The following is a 19,616-nucleotide window of genomic DNA, read 5'->3' on the forward strand; positions in this document are numbered from 1 at the left end:
CCTGCTTAAAGCTGCAGCATCTAACCTAAAAAAATACATTTTACATACTAAAACTTTGCTGTCCTAACATGAGACAGATAATCTCTAAAAAAAATTATTGATCTCCTCCCTGATCTGTATAATTACTCCGCTCAGTCAGAAACAGCCAATCAGAGCTAGCAGTAATCAGCTAGCCGCCATGCTAACAGGAAGTTTTCATTCAGTAACTCTGGATTGTTTATTGTAATGGAACCTGTTTTTGCCTTTGAATGTTAAGTTTTATACTTGAATTTTTTTTGGCAATGTTGAGAGGTTTTATTTTGACTCTTTGTATTATTTAGCCTCTTCAGAGCCTTCATATGTTATCAGTCTGTTAAAGATAGTATTATCAATAGCAGTACAATTTGCACAATGCCTGTTTTGTTTAGTTTTCTTCTTGAAAAAAGTTATTAAAAACAAGTTTTTGTCTAAATTAAGGTGAATTCATGGTTCCTTTTTCCACATAATGTAACTGGTAGGGTTTATGATAAAAATAATAATAATAATAATAATTATGTGATCGGTATCGGTATCGGCCCTCATGGGTGATCGGTATCGGCAGGAAAAAACCTGATCGGCACATCCCTAATACATATATACATATATATATATATACATACATACACACAATTTTATTGTGAACATAATGGATTCAAATCTTATAGTTGATAGTTGCGATAAGTTTTGAAAACATCTCCATTTCCACTGTAATGAACAGTTGTGTGTGAAATCAAATGGAAAACCAGCAGCGTTCATCAGGCTGTTGTTAGGGATGCTTATTTTAGAACTAACCATTTTCTATACTCGCTTATTCCTTGCAGGATTACAAGAGATTGGTGTCTTATTTCAAAGTGAACAGACAAGAGTGTCAACTCAGAGTCTTTGGCTTACATGGTTTTACCCACAGAACACAAACATGCATGTTAGCCAAATAAAATGTAAATTATTTATTAAGTAAGACATTTTTTCATACAAAACAATAGAATATATAAAGAAAAAATCCCTCTCATGCCTGGGAGTTCTACTATTGCTTACAATTGCATTAGCTGAGGAAATATCACGTACATTAAAAAAATAAAATAAAAATAAAACCATAAAGCATATTTTCACACAACCTCACACTCCCTTTGTCCTGTTCTGGCTTTATATGCTATGCTGTAAAACAAAATAAAACACAGAATGACTAAAAGTGTCCTCCCCCTACACCTGGGCTAAAAGCTACCAACATAAATAACAAAAAGCACATTTGTTTGGCTTTTATTTTACACAGCTTTAAGAGTCCATCCAGTGTCCACTTTTTGATTTTTTTTCTATGATTGTGAATATGAGCAACAAAAACAATAATGACAACACTGATAACAGGAAATAGAAACGACAGCTCGCAGAGGAGAAAAAGAGCAAAGACAGATTGGGTTTGGTTCATTTCCTCCACTAGAGCTCATTGGAAGCTTGCTGGCCCATATTGAAAAGCGTGTAACATGTCTGTGTTTGGTGCCTCCTGTGAGTGGGGGTGTTGAGTACTGCTGGACAGGTGCGAGTGCTGGCGGTCCATTGCAGGGAGAAAGAAGGGGTTGGGGTAGGGGGTGGGGGTCTTTAGTCTCTAAAGTCTCTCTCCTCGCTGCAGGAAGGAACAGCTGGGTAAGGGAACGCCAAGATCATCTTGGTCAGGTCACCACCGTGTTACCACAGACACAACACACACTCCTTGGCTTCTCAGTCAGCCAGAACCAGACACCCCGGCTGGATTTTAGGTGGCTTGCTCTTCACCGCCGGCTTCCTGCTTGGTGCGGCGCAGGTTGCCCTTCATCTTCACAAACTCAGGGGTGTTTTCCTGCTCCTCCTGAATTTTCTGCTGCTCCAGTTCAAGCTGGGCGACGGAAATGAAGAAAGCAAATAAATCAGTGTACCATTAAAAGTGAACTTGAAGTGGTAGAAAAAAAAAAAAAAAAAAAAAAGAGTGATATGTTAGAAGATTTACCTGCTCTAGTTTCTGTTGTCTTTTCATGAGCTCTATTTCCAGGTCGCTTCTCTTCTTGTGAGCCTCCTGCTCCTCCTTTTGGGCCTTGATAACTTGTTCTCTCTTCCTCTTCTCTAGAACCTTCTGGAGCTCTGGCTTGTTCTGAGGAGCAAGGCCCCTTTACAACAGACAGAGAGAGCAGCAAATCAGTAAGAGACAACATGTTTCACGAAACAAGCTTAAACAAATCTGTGGCACTACAAGCTTATGGAATTTCCGGAACGCGTTCAGGGGGCGATTTTCTGGGAGATTTATTCAGAACAGATGAACATCATGACCTCGTTCTAGTTAGCAAACTATATCTGTGTTACATCATCTGGATTACATGACGATCATGTTTCCAAAAAAATTCTGATTTTAAGGCAATTGGAGATTGTGTCCGAGAAACAAAAGTATCCACACCCATTCAACTCTTTCACATTTTATTCCACTAACTTCAATGTGTCTTAGAGGGATTATATGCATTAAAAAAAGTAGCATATAATTGACATGAATAAAGACAATATATTGTTTTTCAGAATCTCTGACAAATTAAATCTAAAAAATATGAGGTTCATATTTACTCCCATGAATCACGTTTTTGCAGTATGTCTTCATCAGCTCTACAAATGTAGAAAGTGGTGGAGGTAAACATTTACACACACTATAATTTTCAACATTTTACTCCTATCAATAATTTTTTTTTAATGTGCATTCTTTTTCTTCAGCTTTACAACTAGGCATTACTTTGTGTCGTCACAATAAATCCTGACGTAATACCTGAAAGTCTTCAGGTTGAAAAGTAACAAAACACTCAAAGGTTCAAGGGGTATGAATAGTTCTGCAAGGCACTGTAGTTGCTTGCTTGCATACTGTAAACTATCCTCCCATTCTCTCAAATAAGCTGAAGGGAAACTAGAGGGATTGGTGCATGACTAAGACAGAAGATAGAGTCATCTTAAGAAAATGTGAGATCGTTTTGCCAAGAGGAACAAAGTTATGTAATCTACCAAACTTCTCCAAGTTAAAGAATACGTGGGGGAGGAGAGCTGAGATTGTTAAACAGAAGAATAAGGAGAGAGACTGACTGGAAAAGAGTAAAACAACACACAAAGCTCCCACAGCAAAGTCACTTCTTACTGTGACAGGCTGTGCTTCATCACACTCCACCCGTCATTTTAATTTAAAAACTTTCTGATTCAGATGATCGGACTTCTCTCGTGACCGTTTGCTTTCTGAACTGAATCCTGACTGAAAGTCTTCCTACCTGCCCCACAGTACAGCACCAGCAGCATCTTAATTAAATGCATGATTAGATCCTACGGATTACATAACTGGGCTCAAAATGTTCCAAGATGCAACGGGAGTTAAATTACAAAAAGACGTCAGTTTCTGTAGAGTCACTGCTGCAGTTAATCTGCCTGTTTTTTTTTTTTTGTTTGTTTTTTTTATGTCTTATGAAAGCACTTAGCAACGCTGCGGCGAAGCAGACGATAAAGAGACGTGACTGGGCAGCTTTAAGGTTTCCAGTACAGACTGTAACGATGCTTACATCACTCTGCTTTTACATAATCAGTAGCTGTTCAACCCCCCCCTTTCCCACCCACACCCTCATCCACATGCACATCTCCTAACAAAAAGAGACACGATTTCTGACATTCTCACACATTGCTCTTTAAGGGTTTCCGTGGGGTAGGGTCACTGTCGCCAAGGTAGCAGAGGCAGAGAAAGGCTCTCAGCTGGAGACTGTTTTGTAATCTTGATTACATAACATGTTTTTTCTTTTCTTTTTTATCCATTTATCCAGCCATGCATCCATCCATCCATCCATCCACGCACCCCTCCCTGCCTCTCCTCCACACCATCATCACTATGACTAATCCACTGTGAAAGCAACATTTCTTTATATCAGAATGTGCTAAAAGCTCAATCAAACCATTTCAACTCCCCCAGAAATCACGCTTCAGCCTGTCTAGACCCATAGAAACAATATTCTGCACCATTTAGAAAGTCAGCTTAGTATTACTATTTTTTTCCCCCCCACTAAATCTTGATGTGATTTCATTGTTACAAATTGGATCCCAGTCTTTGACCTGTTCAAAGACAGAGCAGGGATGCTGTGATGGAGCAGCTGTCAGCATCATGAGTATTTACACTGCTATTTATAGCTCAGGCACAAAGTGGCCACTGCTGCACGGTGAGAGAGAAAAAAAAAAAAGACAAACATTCAGTGCTGATAGGATGATCACTGCCGCTGGAACTTGTGCATTTACATCCACACAGATGGGCGCTCATATCGCCTTCAAACAACAAGCAATCAGGTGCTTTTGCATTTGCGTGGGACTTTTACATAACCATTTTTGACAATACTTTTTTTTTTTATGTAATACTTCTGGTGAAAGTTTTGCATACTAAGCCAATTAATGATGCTGCTGGAGGTTGAATCAGTGAGCTCAGCCAAAGTGACACAGCAAAAGCATCAGCTCTGTCTGCAGATGATTAGAACACCAGCAGGGACGTTAACTGGATTCAGTTAACGTCCCTGCTTCATCTTTACTCCTCCATTAGTAAAGATGAAACTAAATTAGTGAGGATCTGGATGCAGTCTAATGTTTTTTGTTTTTTTTTTCCCCCCGTTTTGTGATTGTTATGATATTATCAAGGTAACGACCAGCTAGAAAGTTTTACTGAGCCATAAATGACTAAATCACTATCTTTAAAATGCATGGGACTCACACTTTGATATATTTTATTGCAGTCACAAACTGATAAAAACTGTTCCTACCCACAAGCAAACAGATAAGAATGAGGGCATTAGAAAAAAAAAAGGGACTGGAAGATTATTTATTTATCTCCTGACCTCTTTTGGTTCATAATAAGCTCTCTGTGTAGGTCCTGGTGGTTTCGGGAGCTCTTGACTGGATTATTCAGCTTTTTGGGTTGGATGAGCTCATCACAGTCTCCCTCCAGGTAGTCTGGTTCTGCCATGACACTCCTTCCAGGACCACACGGATCTGCAGAGACAGAGGACAATGAGAAAATGACACGTTGTGACAAGTCTAGCTGGGATACGGATTTAGATACAGAATAAAAAAAGCAAACTCATATTAGCAATTTTTGGACATTAAGACTTAGTGTGATTATAATATAAACTGATAATAAGATTTAATTTATACTGATAATAATAATAATACTTTTATTTTAAAATATACAGACTTTTTTTAGTTTACATTTTTAAAGTTGAGCTTTCATTTTTGTTCATTTAATACAATAAACATAGACCTATATAAATGAAATGAGTATTCAATAATCATGCTCTCTAACAAACCAGAATCCTGCAACCACATCATAGCAACCATTGTGTATAAATATCGGAGAGAAACCCCCTTTTTTTAAAAATCAACAATCTTTTCAAATCCTAATGGAAAACTGCTCCGAAAACTCTGACATAAGTTTCTGAATTGACATCAGGGGACTCGGTGATGACATTACATAATTGTTCCAGACTGAGTGAGGTTGAACATTTCATTCTCCTGTCATGTGGTAAAAGAAACATCTGCAACACAACAGATTTACCCAGACAGCACAGAATCAGATACACATACATTTTGATGCAGGTTTTAAACACTCCAGATGTGGCTTACGGACCTTTGGCCAAAACGTTAATTAAACTATACAAAATAAGGGCTATTTATTTCCCAAATATACATAAATATTAAAATATAAAGATTTGCCGAGGATCCATAATTAACAGTTTTATTCTTTAAAAAAAAAATCATTTAAAATAAAAGTTTTTTGTCCACTTTCAGGAGGAAGTTATGCAATTTAACAGTTACCGACACAGCTGGCGTGTGGGAAATTGTTTCTCATTAATTTATTCACGAAACATGGTATAAACAAGCAAGGGTAAGTTTTACTGCAAGTTGGATTGCTGTCCTTATCAGAGTGTACTTAACCTCCCAATATATAACTTTTTATCGAAGCTACTGTTTACACATTTTAAATCTGGACCGATGGTTCAAAGATGCTTATGAAACAGCATAAAAGTCAATTTCCTCCTTTAAAATGTATTAAAGCGTCACAAAAGATTTAAGAAATCCACTAATAAATACCACAAAAACAAAGTGTACAAACTGTACAGAACGGATTTCTCAAGTAACTCACCCTGCAGATGAGGGAAGACAGGATATCTGAACATGGTCGCCATCCTGGCTTATTCTGATTAAAAATCTGTTTTCCAGGAAAAGGAATTAAAGCACGTTGTGCTTGTCAGAATGTTATGAGCCTCGCGTAGAAGCAGAGCTTCGTCCTGCACAGCTGTCTCTGACTGAGCTGCTTGGAGTCCAAAGTCTGTTTTATAGCTAGTTCTCTCTCTCTCCGTCTCTCTCTCACACATACACACACCAACACACACTCCGTCTCCGCTCCCGCCCTCATTTGTTCTGTCCCCTTCACTTTCAATAGATATCGCTACCAATCTATAAGGAAACCATTTCTGTTTCCTTATTGATGAATGAGTCATTGATTTATAGAACAAAGAACTGTTGGTGAGCACAATACCGGATATGGTATGATTAAAAAAAAAAACCTTTTAAAAGAACATTTAGTCAGATGGAGCCATCTTTCATTAGCAGTGCAAAGTGATGCACATTTCTGTTCCCAGGCTGGCTGAGGAATCATTGAAAACCAACAGCATCCTTGTTGCCAGTGCTTGTGATTTCAAGATGTTGCCTCGTCATGCAGCTTCTGATAGGTCACAGTCTGTGACCGATAAGGACAGACTGAAAACAAACAGTGAGCGGGCCAATCACAGCCAGTTTCAACCGATAACGCGTTTCACTGCACGTGCTGATAACAAGCATGAGGGGGGAGTGTATCCACAAATTCAAAACATGGCCTACATTTAGAAGAAAAGTGTATTGATACACAGAAACCACTAGAGGTCAGTGTCACTGCATCACTGCAGCTAAATCATGTTGGTTACATAACAAAAAAAGCCCAACATGAACAAAGCAAGGTAAATTATAATATCATTATTCTGGACTGAATTTATGCTGCGAGGAAAAACAACATGTTGTTTCAGTTGGTCATGATGATTTTGTGGTTTCTATGAAATGTCTTTTAAATGCCTCAGTCAGAAATCTTCTGATGCATTTTCAGCAAATTCATTACATAAAGTTTTTAGAAACTATATAATAGAAGTAGAAGTGGTGGAACCTGAGCTTCATCACTCCTCAGATGGACCTCAGGCTTCAGCTAATGGCTTAGTTTATTTAATGGACAACAAAAAGCCAAAATAAATCAGATGTTCAAGCAAACTGATGTTAACTTCAATAAATAAATAAAGTGTAGAAAATGTCTATGATTCCCAGCATGTATGGAGACAGATATTGGTAAAGCAAGAACAAATGAGAGCAACTACTTATGCTGTGTGTTAAGTTTACATCTGAAGACAGGACTAGAGAATGCATCCAAAATAAAAAATAAAAAATAAAAAAATGACAAGGTTTTAAAAATGTTTGACAGGACGGCACAACTTAGAAAAAAAAACAAAAAAAAACATGCTCTTTACCAATGCAACACTTGTAATAAAACTTTGGGAACCACGGCTTTAAATCATAACAGTGTGACTCTCCACTTGTATTACTATGTTTAGAACATAGTAATAAAAACCAGACATCTCAACTCTGTAATTAATAAAATAAACATGACTGCCTCTTTGTATTATGAGACATTGTGGTCACAGGATAAACTGAGATGGTGAGGATTTGTAGGAGCAGTTCATTAAGCTGTGAAGTACATGCTGGGTGGTTTGTGCAAATGCAGAGGGAACTTAAAGACCAGTAGTGTTGTCACGGTGTCTGTTATAGCGTAACACATCTGCTGCTACTTCCTCTGTGCCCCAGGAAGAGAGAGGAAGTAACATAGGGAGTTCAAAAGGAACATGCACCCTCAAATTGGAGCGATGCTTAAAGCCAGACTTATAATTAGATGTTTAACATGTTTTATTTTATGTCCCTGTTGGTGCCCCTTAGCCGCTAGACACAGCAAAGTCCATGCAGACAATTTTTGATGGCTTCTTAAGGCGTACAGTTTTTTTATGCTTTGTGATGTTTTGAACGGCAACATGTCCCAGAAAAATTTATATTTGGAAAATATAATTTCATTCCACTTCTCTGGAACTCAATCCATGCATTAAATAAAGCAATTTATGATCTACATAAAACTGCAGACGTTGTGGGTGAAAGATTGTTTCAGTTTCCAGGATTCCATTAAAATAGATTGTTTATTAGTTCTGAAGACACACCCTAACTACAGAGACAGACAAAAACAGATAATGAGGCTTTCAAGGGGACCATCTCCAAGATATCCACGAAGAAGATAATTTGGATAATTTACTATGCTCGAGCATTCAGAGATAAGACGAAATGATTTGTAGGTTAAACCAATAGAAACCAAGAAGAAAAAGTGGGTCAGTGAGTCCAGAAAAGGAAGTTTAATGTCAAACCCTCCCTTCAGTCCTCCAAATGCTTGACTGAGATCTTGTTTAAAACTTTAGAGATTAATGATAGAAAATATCCTATTTTGAATACCGCAAACAGAAGTAGAAGTGGAAAAAAACGGTTACAAAACGTTCATCCAGGCGTGTTGGTTAAATAACACAATTCTTCTGTTTTTTCTGCATAAAATTAAAATAAAAAGCAAGGTTGTTTGATAGAAAATGAAGTAAATCAACAGTCGGTTTTGCATTTGTGGTTGTGTGAAAATATACCCAATGATTGCAGCCTGCATTAGAGCTAATAGAAGGGAGCGATCTTAGAGGGGCAGAGTGCCTGTGCTGTGCCAACTGATTGCATCACTTGTGGTTAGCTCAGCTGCATGAGCCAACAGCAGCGTACATTTATCATACAAGCTAATTTCTGTGCTTCTTAAAGTAGCGGTAGAAATACGGTACTGTTAATATTTTCATTCGATTTCACAGCGCTAAAGAAGAATGAGTGATAGCAACTGAGTCAGCTGCAATGTATGACTTAATAAATGTTAAACTGAAATAAGTGTCTTTAAAAAAAAAGTTTTTAAAATGGCTATATTATTAGCTTAAAGCGTTTTAATTCTAGTGGTCAATCAACAAAAAAGATTAACCACTAAAAATAAAGAAATAAATGAATGAATATATAGAAAAAGCACCACCAGAAATGACCCTAGAACAGCTACAGCTTACACTAACTTTTTAAGTAACTGTTACAGCTCTGATCATTTCAGTTTATTTTTATTCTGAGTAGCAGCTCATAAAATGAGTTCACTTTAAAGTGAAACGTTGCCATTTGCACACCGGATCCAAACTCAGTGACTGATGTTTGATTCAATCAGATGGGAGGACTTGGTCCACAATTTTAAACCAATGTGAGAAAATAAAATAGTTATGAAGCAATACAGTACTTTCAAGATTATTTTAAAATACTTATAAAACATGTAATACGAACTGTCTTTTTACTTCCATGCAGTTTAAGCACACTTCCTTAATTGACTCCTTTGAAGACTACCGTCTGATCAGTGCAGCTCCAACACTTCAGCGAGGGCCATAGCAGACACTGTGGAAGACTTAATTTGCCTAATCTACCCCACAGATTAAACGTCAGTGCAAAATACAAAAGGTTCTGAGCTGATGTAATCTTTTAGCTTATAAAATACCCTGGAGTGTTCAGCTTCTTGGAGTAGGCCAAAAAAGTCCTTATAACTTTTCATGCCTCAACCAAAACTTTTTTTTTAACAAGACTTACTAACATTTCCTCTGGGAAGTGAGAACATTATATAGTTGAGTAAGCTGTGTGAAAAAAAGTGATTTTAAACTGCTTCAAGGATAATAACAGCATGCTTAGGGAAGCAAAGCGACTCGGCATTGACTCATTGAAAATCTACCAATGTAGCACCTTCCCACACTTTTATGCATTGGTATCGACACTTCTGATTGTGTTTCAGCAGTGAAGCGATACAAAAAATGTAAATATAAATGTTATATATATATATATATATATATATATATATATATATATATATATATATATATGTATATTTTTTGGACATACTGCTTTTTTAATCGCAATTGATCCTCTCTGTATCTCCCTGTAAGATCATGTATGACTTAAAAGAATGAAAACAAAACTAAATCAATAAAGTATCTCATGATTTTCTGTCTAAATTTTTAACTGAACAGGAGTCTCACCTGTTCATCATCCACTGAGAATATTCCTCTATGTACAATGTCCCTTTTACTTAAGTAGCAAAAAGTGGGAACTCACAACATTTTCAGCTTGTTGACATCAATCAACAACAAACCATTTCTTAATTTTTTAAATTGAATTGAAAACTGTATCAAAGTACCTACAGTACATCTTTGTCTTTTAAGTGCTGTAGACCTCAGGGGAAATGAATCAGTAAGTCAGATGTCAAAGAAAACCGGACATCATTATCTGCCTGTTTGCGGCATCTTCACCAAAAACAGAAACTATAGGATCCATCTTGAGCTCTGCAAGTACATTGATAAGAGTGCTGCATGACATAAGGCAAATATAGCATTATCATTGTGTTATTACATTGTGCAACGATGACATCAATAGATGCAAAAGATCACGCAAATTCAAAAATCTAACAGAAAAGCACAATTTTAATGCATAGCATTTGAAATAGAACTTTTCAAACGTCACTTCCTAGTAAATTTAATTTGCAGTTTATTATATTGTGCAACTCTAATTGATGCCATGCTTAGTTGTAAAACTTTAAATCACTTTGGAAAGTAAACTGTTAAGTTGGGATAATGCACATCGTGAGCAAATCATGGCTGCTTAAGTCTGTATCCATAACGCATTTAGAGTTGCACTGAGATCCAATTCAACCTGCTAAACAGAAAGTTTTACAGGGTGGCAGAGGTGAGTGATATAATTTTCATTTAAGTCTTTTGTATTTCTATGTCCATTCTGAAACGGATGAATGACACATACAAAAAGCCACTCTTTGCTCTCACAGATTATCCGTGATTGGAAGGAAGGCTAAAAAAAAAAGGATGGAGATGAGAATCTAGACTGGCCATATAAAAACTATGGAGACACATGGAAAGAAAGTTTCAAAAGTCGACCAATAGGAAGAAGAAGCAAGAGAATTTAAATTATATGAGGGAATTATGTTAAGATCTCTGCCAGGGTAGGCAGACGGGGAAAAAGGAAAATACAAGGCCAATATTGGCCTTATATTTGTCTCTCAGTCAAAAATGACCCCTTTTTTCTTCCTTCTACAGATTTCCAGAACAGAGAAGATCAGGGTAATGAGAGCAGTTTGTGCCCCTCTTCACCATCTGAGCCCACAGTTGTCTTCAAGGATACAGGGACAAACAGAACAGCAAAGGGTGGGGTTGGGCAGTCAGCTGTCATTGGTCATGAACACATGGGAGACCACACCCACGTAGTCAACCGTGAAGATTTTAACAACCAAAGCATTTGTTTATAGAGGTTTTATGAGGAAGAAACACTTCTGTGACAGTACACTTAGTGGTAAATCAGGTTAGAACACGTTTTACATATGTTTTCTATTATCTATACTTTCTCAGTCCCTTGCTTCTTATCCCTTCTCCGTCTTCCCCTAATCTATCCGCCTACCCACTCACAGATGGGAAGTCCACCCCCTCGGGGGAAAATGCGTCATCAAACCCCCCCATAAAACAACCCCCACCCCTTATTCTTTCTCTCCCTGAGGTGTCACATACAAACTGCCCTCCCTCTTGCTGCGTGCTACAAACTGGACGGATCTGGCTACACATCTCCCAGCCTGTCCGTTAATGAAGCGGCCAATGAGCCATAAATAAGAAGAGGCCCGAGTTAAAATGCACAGATAGATGGCCTTTTAATTGACAGTTCAGGAGGGACACGAGGAAGGAGAGCAAGAGTGTATGCGAGTTAGAGTCCTGTAAAAACTCAACGAGTGACTGAGATTTGAAGGCTGAGCCATAACAATGAGATCATTTCCAAGAATCCTGTGTTCATACATGCTCATTCACAAGACTGTGAAAACACATCCCAGAAGAAACGTGGCTGGCTGTTTATAACATGTGATCACTACTCTACTAGAGATTACTTTAAGTTTAGGAGTGGTTCTTCAAAATATAGCGTTATCTCTCTGTCTAATGTATTAAAAGTCATAGATTTGGATTTGGCTATAGAGTGTTGAAAATTAAGGGGCGGTGGGGTAGTGAGAGAAATATGTCTCTTCAAAAGCATGCTTGGGAGTTTGGGGGTTGAGATCTGTTTTGCATTTCCTGCCTTAGAGTTGGGGGTATGCAGCAACGGAGAAGAAGAGCAGGGGAATTCTGTGGGCTTCGTCATGTACTGACCTCTACAGAACAGCCATCTCTTCTCCCACAATGCAACAATGTCACCGGGGAGATGAATGGGGTGTGGGAAATTTACAGTCCGATGTTTTAGGGTTCACTGAGCACTGACAAGCAAATGCGCTGCAACACCCACAATAATTCATTGCGTCATGTGACAGTTCAGTTTCCAGCTGTGCAGTATGTTTATGTCTGGGGATACATAAAGTATTTAAGGGGCAATAAGGCAGCTTTATAGCGAGCTATGGAACCCAGCCACATTCTGGCCTGCTGGTGAAGAGCATTCAGTCAAAGCATGCAAAGTTCTGTGATTCTTGGACTAATCTTAGACAGCAAACTGTTGCGTCAGACTTCACATGTAATTTTAGTTTTTCTACTGGATCTGGTCTTAAATCTTCATGCCAGTGCATCATTCCTTACAAGATGTGCTGTTTGGACTTGACAACAAAGCTTTTAAATGCTAACTTAGTAGATGGTTTGCCTTAATAATGCTCTCTTTAGTGGGATTGCTTATGACTTGAGAACCAACATCAACAGATGTTCTCTAAATCAGTGTTTCCCAACCCTGGTCCTCAAGGCAGACTGCTTAGCATGTTTCAGATGTTTCCCTGCACATTGGGTTTAGTTAATTGCAGTTCAGCAAACACCTGTCAATTGAAATCACCTGGGCTGAAGCAAGGAAACACCTTTCTGCATCCCTGTATAATGCTTCGGCTCTTAATTGTAAAGCTGAAGAAATGACCTATTTCAAATATCAGAAAGCTCATTTAGGGGGAAAAACGTTATCAATTTCTATTAGGAGAATAACAATTTTCATTATCTCATCAGTGCAAAGACTAGACTTGATGCAGATCATTTTGTTTCTGGTCACTGAGTAATACTAGAATTTGAGACGTGTCATACTTCCAAACTCAAAGGTAAACTTTACATGAGTTTCATACACAAAGGGCCATTGAAAATTAGGAAGAATTAAACAATAACTGCAGAGACTTCAATGTGACTCTTTTGTTCCCGTTTTTGTTTAAGCTAACGACTTCTTTTTTTTTTAAAGGTCAACCGCAGCACTGTTTTACTGCCCTATAAGCAAATTTTGCCCACCTTCCTTTTTTAAACCCACATTTTAGTCAACAAAACACAGTGCTTTGATTTTTTTTTTATTGATCTGCAAAAGATACTTTTCTTTTGTCCCTTTTCTTTAGCAAGACTTCTTTTGTGCAGATGATATAAGTTCAAATATGCAGGTCTAGTCAGATATGATCACATGCCACAGTTTTACCTCCTGTTGTTCAAATGTTTCACAGGCAAACATAACTTAATCACAGCTTTTTTAAAAGTTGAAAATAAAACTGTTAGGCATTTCAGTTCAGTTCATTGCTGACTTAAGTCATTTCACGCAATGGCTTGTGTGAAGACTGTATAAGCCCCCCGGTCAGGCAGATTATGGAGAGAATGGGATGGATTCAAAAGGCACAGACATGACTTTGAGTCACAGAAGGAATGTGATGAGCCGGCACACTGATTGTTGCTGTGGGCACACAACAGTAAGCATGAACAGAAACAGTAGCACCCGCACAGATCTAGTCGTGGGAGTCAAACTACTAGCTTAAACACTTGTCCTGAATAACTGGTGAAGGGTCACAGTTGGGAAGAGGGGAGGATGGCTGAGGTCACAACTGTGACTTAAATACAAAAAGCTGTTCTGTACCAGTTCGCAGCTGGCCCTGACACATGCTCCTGTGTGTGTGTGTGTGTGTGTGTATATATATATATATATATATATATATATATAATATATATATTTAGATTTATTGAGAGCAGGTGGATTCATCAGAAGACAAATGAGCATGACAACTGTATTGAATCCAGACAAACGGGAACAACAGTACAAAACCAGGTGGACTTTGATGTAAACATTTGCTTAAATATTTCATATAAGGCTTCTAACTGCAATACTAATGAACTGTAATGAAAAAAGTAGTTATGCCACTTGAACTTTTTCACATCTTGTCATGTTACAACCACAAGCTTTCATGCATGCCATTTACATGGTAAGTAAAGGATCAACACAAAGTAGCACATAACTATGTATCAGAAGGAAAATATTAGGCTTTAAACATATATTTACATTTGTCTTAAGCCCTCCAAAGGAAGGGCTGGGGGGCAAAACAATAATATCTATTGTGATAGACGTGATCAAGGAACTCTGATCTAGAGTTGCATAGAATTCTGGGGAATATAGTCAAAGGTGTGTGGCATCTACCCCAGGTGAAAAGAAACAGGGCTAGGCACCCAACTAGCTCATCAAACTTCCCATCCATTCATGTTGCGGGAAATGAAGGAATTTGTCATGAAAAATCTGTGTAATAAAGACGCTCGACTATGAAATTTCAACCATCCGCCGACAGTGCACAGAGTCTGTGCGATTCACAGAATGCATGCAGTATTCCTCAGTATGTTGGAGCAATATCATGTTTTGCCACCGTGCCCCACAACTGCTTACAAATAAAAAAAAAAGAACAGGGTGGAGCGAAAGGAGAAAATGAGTACAACAGCTCACGAGGAAATTGTGTATAAAAAAACAAAAGGTCACGTAACTACTGTAGTTTGGCAGTATTTTGGATGTTCAAAACAAATCAATTATCAACTGATAAATTGATAAGAAATGTTTATATTGTGATAAGTTTTTTAGCCATATTGCCAAATAATTTTTTTAACCTCCTCTTGCAGCCACTTCAGCTGCCTGTCCTAAAGATTGATATATAGATAAATACAAATAATTCCAGTGAAAAGCTCAAGGTGTGTGAATACTTCTGATAGGTAGAATACTGTTGTGTGTTGCTTAGGAGTGTGAAGGGTTGTTTATTTGTAAGGAAAGACTCTTTGTTATGGCTGTGTCTTCCAGTTCCAGATTCAAAGCTTTGTGCTTAACTGCTGTTTTTCTCCTCATGGAGCAGAGTCCCGCCCATCCTGGCTGCCTACTGGCTGAACCCAGCTGGGACCTCAAATCTCATTGGCTGTTGGGCACAACGGGGAGTGGTAGGAAGGTTCTCCTTTGTTTACATGCCAGCAGAGAAAACCCCAATAACAACTGTTACCTTGAGCAACCAGACAAACCCCACAGACACACACACACATGCAAACATACAGGGGTGCAAGAAGTGGGCACGTGCACACAGACTGTGAAGTAACAAAGAAGCCAAAAAAATCAAGATTCTTTGTTCACTCAGATTTGGTGCCTTATAAAATACAACATAAAGGATATGAACAATTATAATAGTAGTTAAAAGAGAAATTAATGATGTAGTTTTTTCTTTAATCCGCATTCAACTTTTGCTTACTGTGAATAGAACATAAAAACAGAAAACGTCAGACTCCTGCCTTCTGAGTAAGAAAGAGAGCACTTTCTTATCTAGTTGCATGTTCCTGCTTGTACATGAAGTCATAAATTTTGATTCTTTCTCACAGTACTTACGTCAATACAAGCTGCATTCACCCCGAACCTCCCTTCAGCCTAACAAGCCTCAAAGAAGGAAGCATTTAGAGTCCACGTGTGGGCATGATGCAAAACCAGCAAGTGCAGTAATGGCGCTTTATTGTGATTGAAGCTCTGACATAAGAGCAGGAAAATCAATGCAGTTCTCTTGGAAAGATCACTGTCTTTAGGTGCGCACATCCATGCCTGGGCTTCAGTACTTTGTATGCATGCTGAGTATCTACTCAATAAGTTAATCAACTAAACAAGTCACTGCATGCCTGGCTTTTACATGAATTGTTTAACCCCACTCCCTGCTTAGGCATTCAAACAAACACACAGAGAAGCCTGTGATCAGCTGGCCATCAATCAATTCCTGGATTGTGATCATCTTGCGCCATAGCAACAAAACTGCGCTAAAGTAAATAGATTCTTTGGCTTGCCGGAGGTCTCAGAGATTGCATCAATTGTGTTTGTGTTGCATCATGTCTCAGTCAACTGACATACAAAGTAGAGATGCACCAGTAAATAAGCCAGAGACAGGAAAGAGCCAGGTTTTTCTAATACCAAACGATGCAGACATAGTACAGCTGAAGGAAACTAGAAAGACATACCAAAATTATGTCATAATAACAGAAGAAATAAAAAGGTGTTTTAATGTTCTATGCAAAACCCGTAACTTAACAGTATAGAAGGAGAAGACTTCCATTTTTAAACTAAACTAAACTTGCTTGCCTGGTTTGGGGGAAAACGAGCAATGACGAGCAATCTGTTGTAGAAAAAAATCAATAGTTTGATAATTAATGACATGGTGTTGTCACACAGTCTCTGCAAAATCTAGTAGCTGATCAGCAGACAAGTTTAAATTCGTATTTTTATGCAGAAACTATGCAAAGGTGTGGCATCAACCATGCAAGTTTGGTATCAATAAAAAACAGGCTTTTAGTTCTCAGTTTTAACAGATGAAAGAGGAACAAATGTCTGAACACAAAGTATTTCTGTACCAACTCAAACCAACAGGCAGAAGATGTGGGGTAACATCAAAACCACATTTACACGCTCACTAATGAGAGAACACACACACACACACAAATAAGGTAGTTTTCACTGCCAGCATGTAAAATGTCAACAAAAATCTAAGTTCATAGCTTCATCCTAAACATTGCATTGCAGGTTGTAAGGATAAGGGCCTTCTGCTGAGCAATGGAAATGTTATGCCCTCACACAGATCAGCTGGGCTATGGTGGACAGCATCAACACGTGTGGCTGCTGGAAATACAGCTCTTATGCCCGCGCGCGCACACACACACACAAACACAAACACCTACCTATTCACTACCTTAAAACTTCTACTTTTTTCTCGAGGTCACATTCCCTAACCTAAACCCTAATTCTGTGCAAACACATTCACCAGAACCACAAATGAATGCTTTCCATTTTCAGCTAGGAAACTATTCAGTTTCATTCACATATTTAAATTCCTTGGAGTGCAATAATAATGACGGAGCAGACAAGAAAATTCGGCTGAAAACGCCCACCTATCACAAGGTGACAGCATCTGCCTTTACTGGAAACGCAGGACAAGCAAGATACGCTCGCCGAGAGAAACAAGAGAAAGGAGAAGGAAGGAGGGGGTTCAAAGATCAGAAAACAGATGTAAATCGTTCAGCAAACTCCTCTCCAAATGACTAACACATGTGCGAGAATTTCCCCCCTCTTTTTAAACACACAGACGAAGTGCAACCACGCTGCTCAAAGCTTACTCATACCCTCTTCTTTTACCACTTCTCCCCTTATAATCCAGATTTAAAACTACTTCACCTGACAGTAAGTTTACCAGTGTTTGCAAGAATGTAATGCCCTAAAGTCTCCACCCAGAAAACACACAGACTCTGGCACCAGTTGGGTTCCCCTCTCCACCCCCTTGTTTGCTCAGTGTTAAAGTTTGACAGAAAGCATATAGAAATTTCACAACTTCAAGACAACGCAGAAACAGCAACTGACAGTTGGTCAGCCTGCATGACGACAGCACATGCTTGTCAACTCTGTCAGGGAGCAGTACTCATTGCTTTGTGAAACACACACTCCACTTGACTAAGGTGAATCAAAAATAAACCTTTTATGAATGCTGCATATTTTTCTGGATATGGCTTTATGACTTGCCTCCAACTAAAAGATTCCTCAATATATGGAACTGAGCTAAACTATGATTCTGTTATGTTTATTAATGTAATCTCTATGCATCTGCCTAATAGAGATAGTAAACAAGTCCCTTTTCCTCCATTCATTTCCCCCCCTAAAGATTAGATTGCCATCCGGTTTTGAGAAATATCTTACTGTCTGTATGAGCTGAACAATAACAGCCCAACGTGTTTGTGCTCTACTGTCCCGGGTCTACAGTCCCGTGCCGCAACAATAGCAGACAATGAAGCAAGAGTTTGTGTTTTGCCGTCTCATTCTACCTCTACTCCATCCAAACTCGTTACTTTTTGGTTTTTAATCTTCCCCCCAAAATCTCGGGCGTCTTACTCTGTATAGAGACGGGGTGGGACAGGCAGCTGAAACGTGCTGCTTTTGTTAGTGCGCTTGTAAAACAACCCCTCACGATAGAGGGGGTAAAAAATAAGAGCCACCCACACACACACACACACACGTACACCTACCTCAAAGTAGAACCCGACGCGACTTTCCCAACTCTGCTCGTTTATTATTTAAAATGACAAAGTGGTTCGAGCACCATTAGTGCGTCTCCGGTACACTTCTGCGGGTCGAGGTGTGTCTCCTTCAGCGAAAACTGTTCAATAGCTCGAGCGCGCACCGCACACACGGACTCTCAGGCAGAGCCCATAGAAATTGTAAATTTAAAGTGAGAGGGAGGGGTTCTGTGACGCAATCAGCTGACCCCGCCTCCTTTAACCGCTTTTTTTTCTTTCATCTGCTCGCGGGTTTAGATCAGAGGGGGGACCCCACGAGCTCAGGGCGGGGCGGAGATGTAGCGCGTGCAGCTCAAACATGCAGCTATAACTCTTTACAGTATGCCATAACACATTTTCTGTGTGAAGCTAAATTTCCACCTAAAAGTTAAAGTGTGACATTATAAAGCTGACAGACGTTTTGTTTTGATTTGTGAATTCATTACCTCATTTCATAGCTCTGGGCTGCTATTTTGTCCCATTGTGTACGTCTGTGTGAATTATTGAGGTATAGTTCCAAAAATCGAATAGATCATATTTGAAAAAAATAATGCATTTTTTATGTTTTGCTTAGGTTATATATCATTCTATAACATTCTCCTAAAGTTCTCTTGGTTGCTTTATTCCAACACTTGACTGCAACCCAGCATTGTCTTCTGCAATCTGGTTTGAGATTTTTTCTGCATTTGAGTTATTTGTTTGCACTTTTCTTTGATTACAGCAGATCAGACTACTGCTTGTTGTTGCCATTAACTGAATATCCATTCTGTGTGATAAGGAATAATCTTCTTACCACTCTGGGGTCTGTGGATCTGCTTATCCACCATCCTTCTGTTAAATCAGCTCACTGAAACCCCTAGTTTTTATCATGAGCTGTCACCTCAGATTGCTTTGCTTATTTTAGGGGCAAACTGACAAGAAAATGCTCCTAGAAGGCATTTGCTTTTGTTTCAGTCTCTATTGGGGGAACTGAGGAACTTTCTGCTCAACTATAATGGCAAGTTTACTGGAATGAAAAGAAGCACGAAACAACCCAAGGGAACTTTACACTGAGCGAGA

At 38.7% G+C, this 19,616-nt stretch overlaps 1 protein-coding gene across 2 annotated transcripts; it reads right to left on the minus strand.

Annotated features, from left to right (window-relative positions):
• Positions 1 to 950: 950 nt before the first annotated feature.
• Positions 951 to 18,716, minus strand: fam107b (family with sequence similarity 107 member B). 2 transcript variants are annotated; one of them, XM_014998773.2, is made up of 4 exons: positions 18,528 to 18,716; positions 4,875 to 5,028; positions 1,997 to 2,153; positions 951 to 1,885 (listed from the first exon to the last, which is right to left on the minus strand). In XM_014998773.2, exons 2-4 carry the CDS (start codon positions 5,000 to 5,002, stop codon positions 1,766 to 1,768), a joined length of 405 nt encoding a protein of 134 aa, XP_014854259.1. In that variant the 5' UTR covers positions 5,003 to 5,028; positions 18,528 to 18,716; the 3' UTR covers positions 951 to 1,765. The 2 variants fall into 2 exon arrangements, with proteins under 2 accessions (XP_014854259.1, XP_014854258.1); XM_014998772.2 differs by lacking the exon at positions 18,528 to 18,716 and adding an exon at positions 6,179 to 6,351.
• Positions 18,717 to 19,616: the final 900 nt, after the last annotated feature.

This window comes from Poecilia mexicana, unplaced genomic scaffold (assembly GCF_051168715.1).
Source record: "Poecilia mexicana isolate PSO_F unplaced genomic scaffold, ASM5116871v1 scaffold_6, whole genome shotgun sequence".
Classification (NCBI taxonomy): Eukaryota; Metazoa; Chordata; class Actinopteri; order Cyprinodontiformes; family Poeciliidae; genus Poecilia; species Poecilia mexicana.

What these genes read in the sequence shown, in the direction of transcription:
- fam107b (XM_014998772.2), bottom strand. Translation starts at nt 6,221, where the DNA reads ATGGCGACCATGTTCAGATATCCTGTCTTCCCTCATCTGCAGG. An exon ending in TGTCTTCCCTCATCTGCAGG is followed by an intron (nt 5,029 to 6,178) that starts GTGAGTTACTTG and finishes CTGTCTCTGCAG; the next exon opens with ATCCGTGTGGTCCTGGAAGG. An exon ending in GACAACAGAAACTAGAGCAG is followed by an intron (nt 1,886 to 1,996) that starts GTAAATCTTCTA and finishes TCCGTCGCCCAG; the next exon opens with CTTGAACTGGAGCAGCAGAA.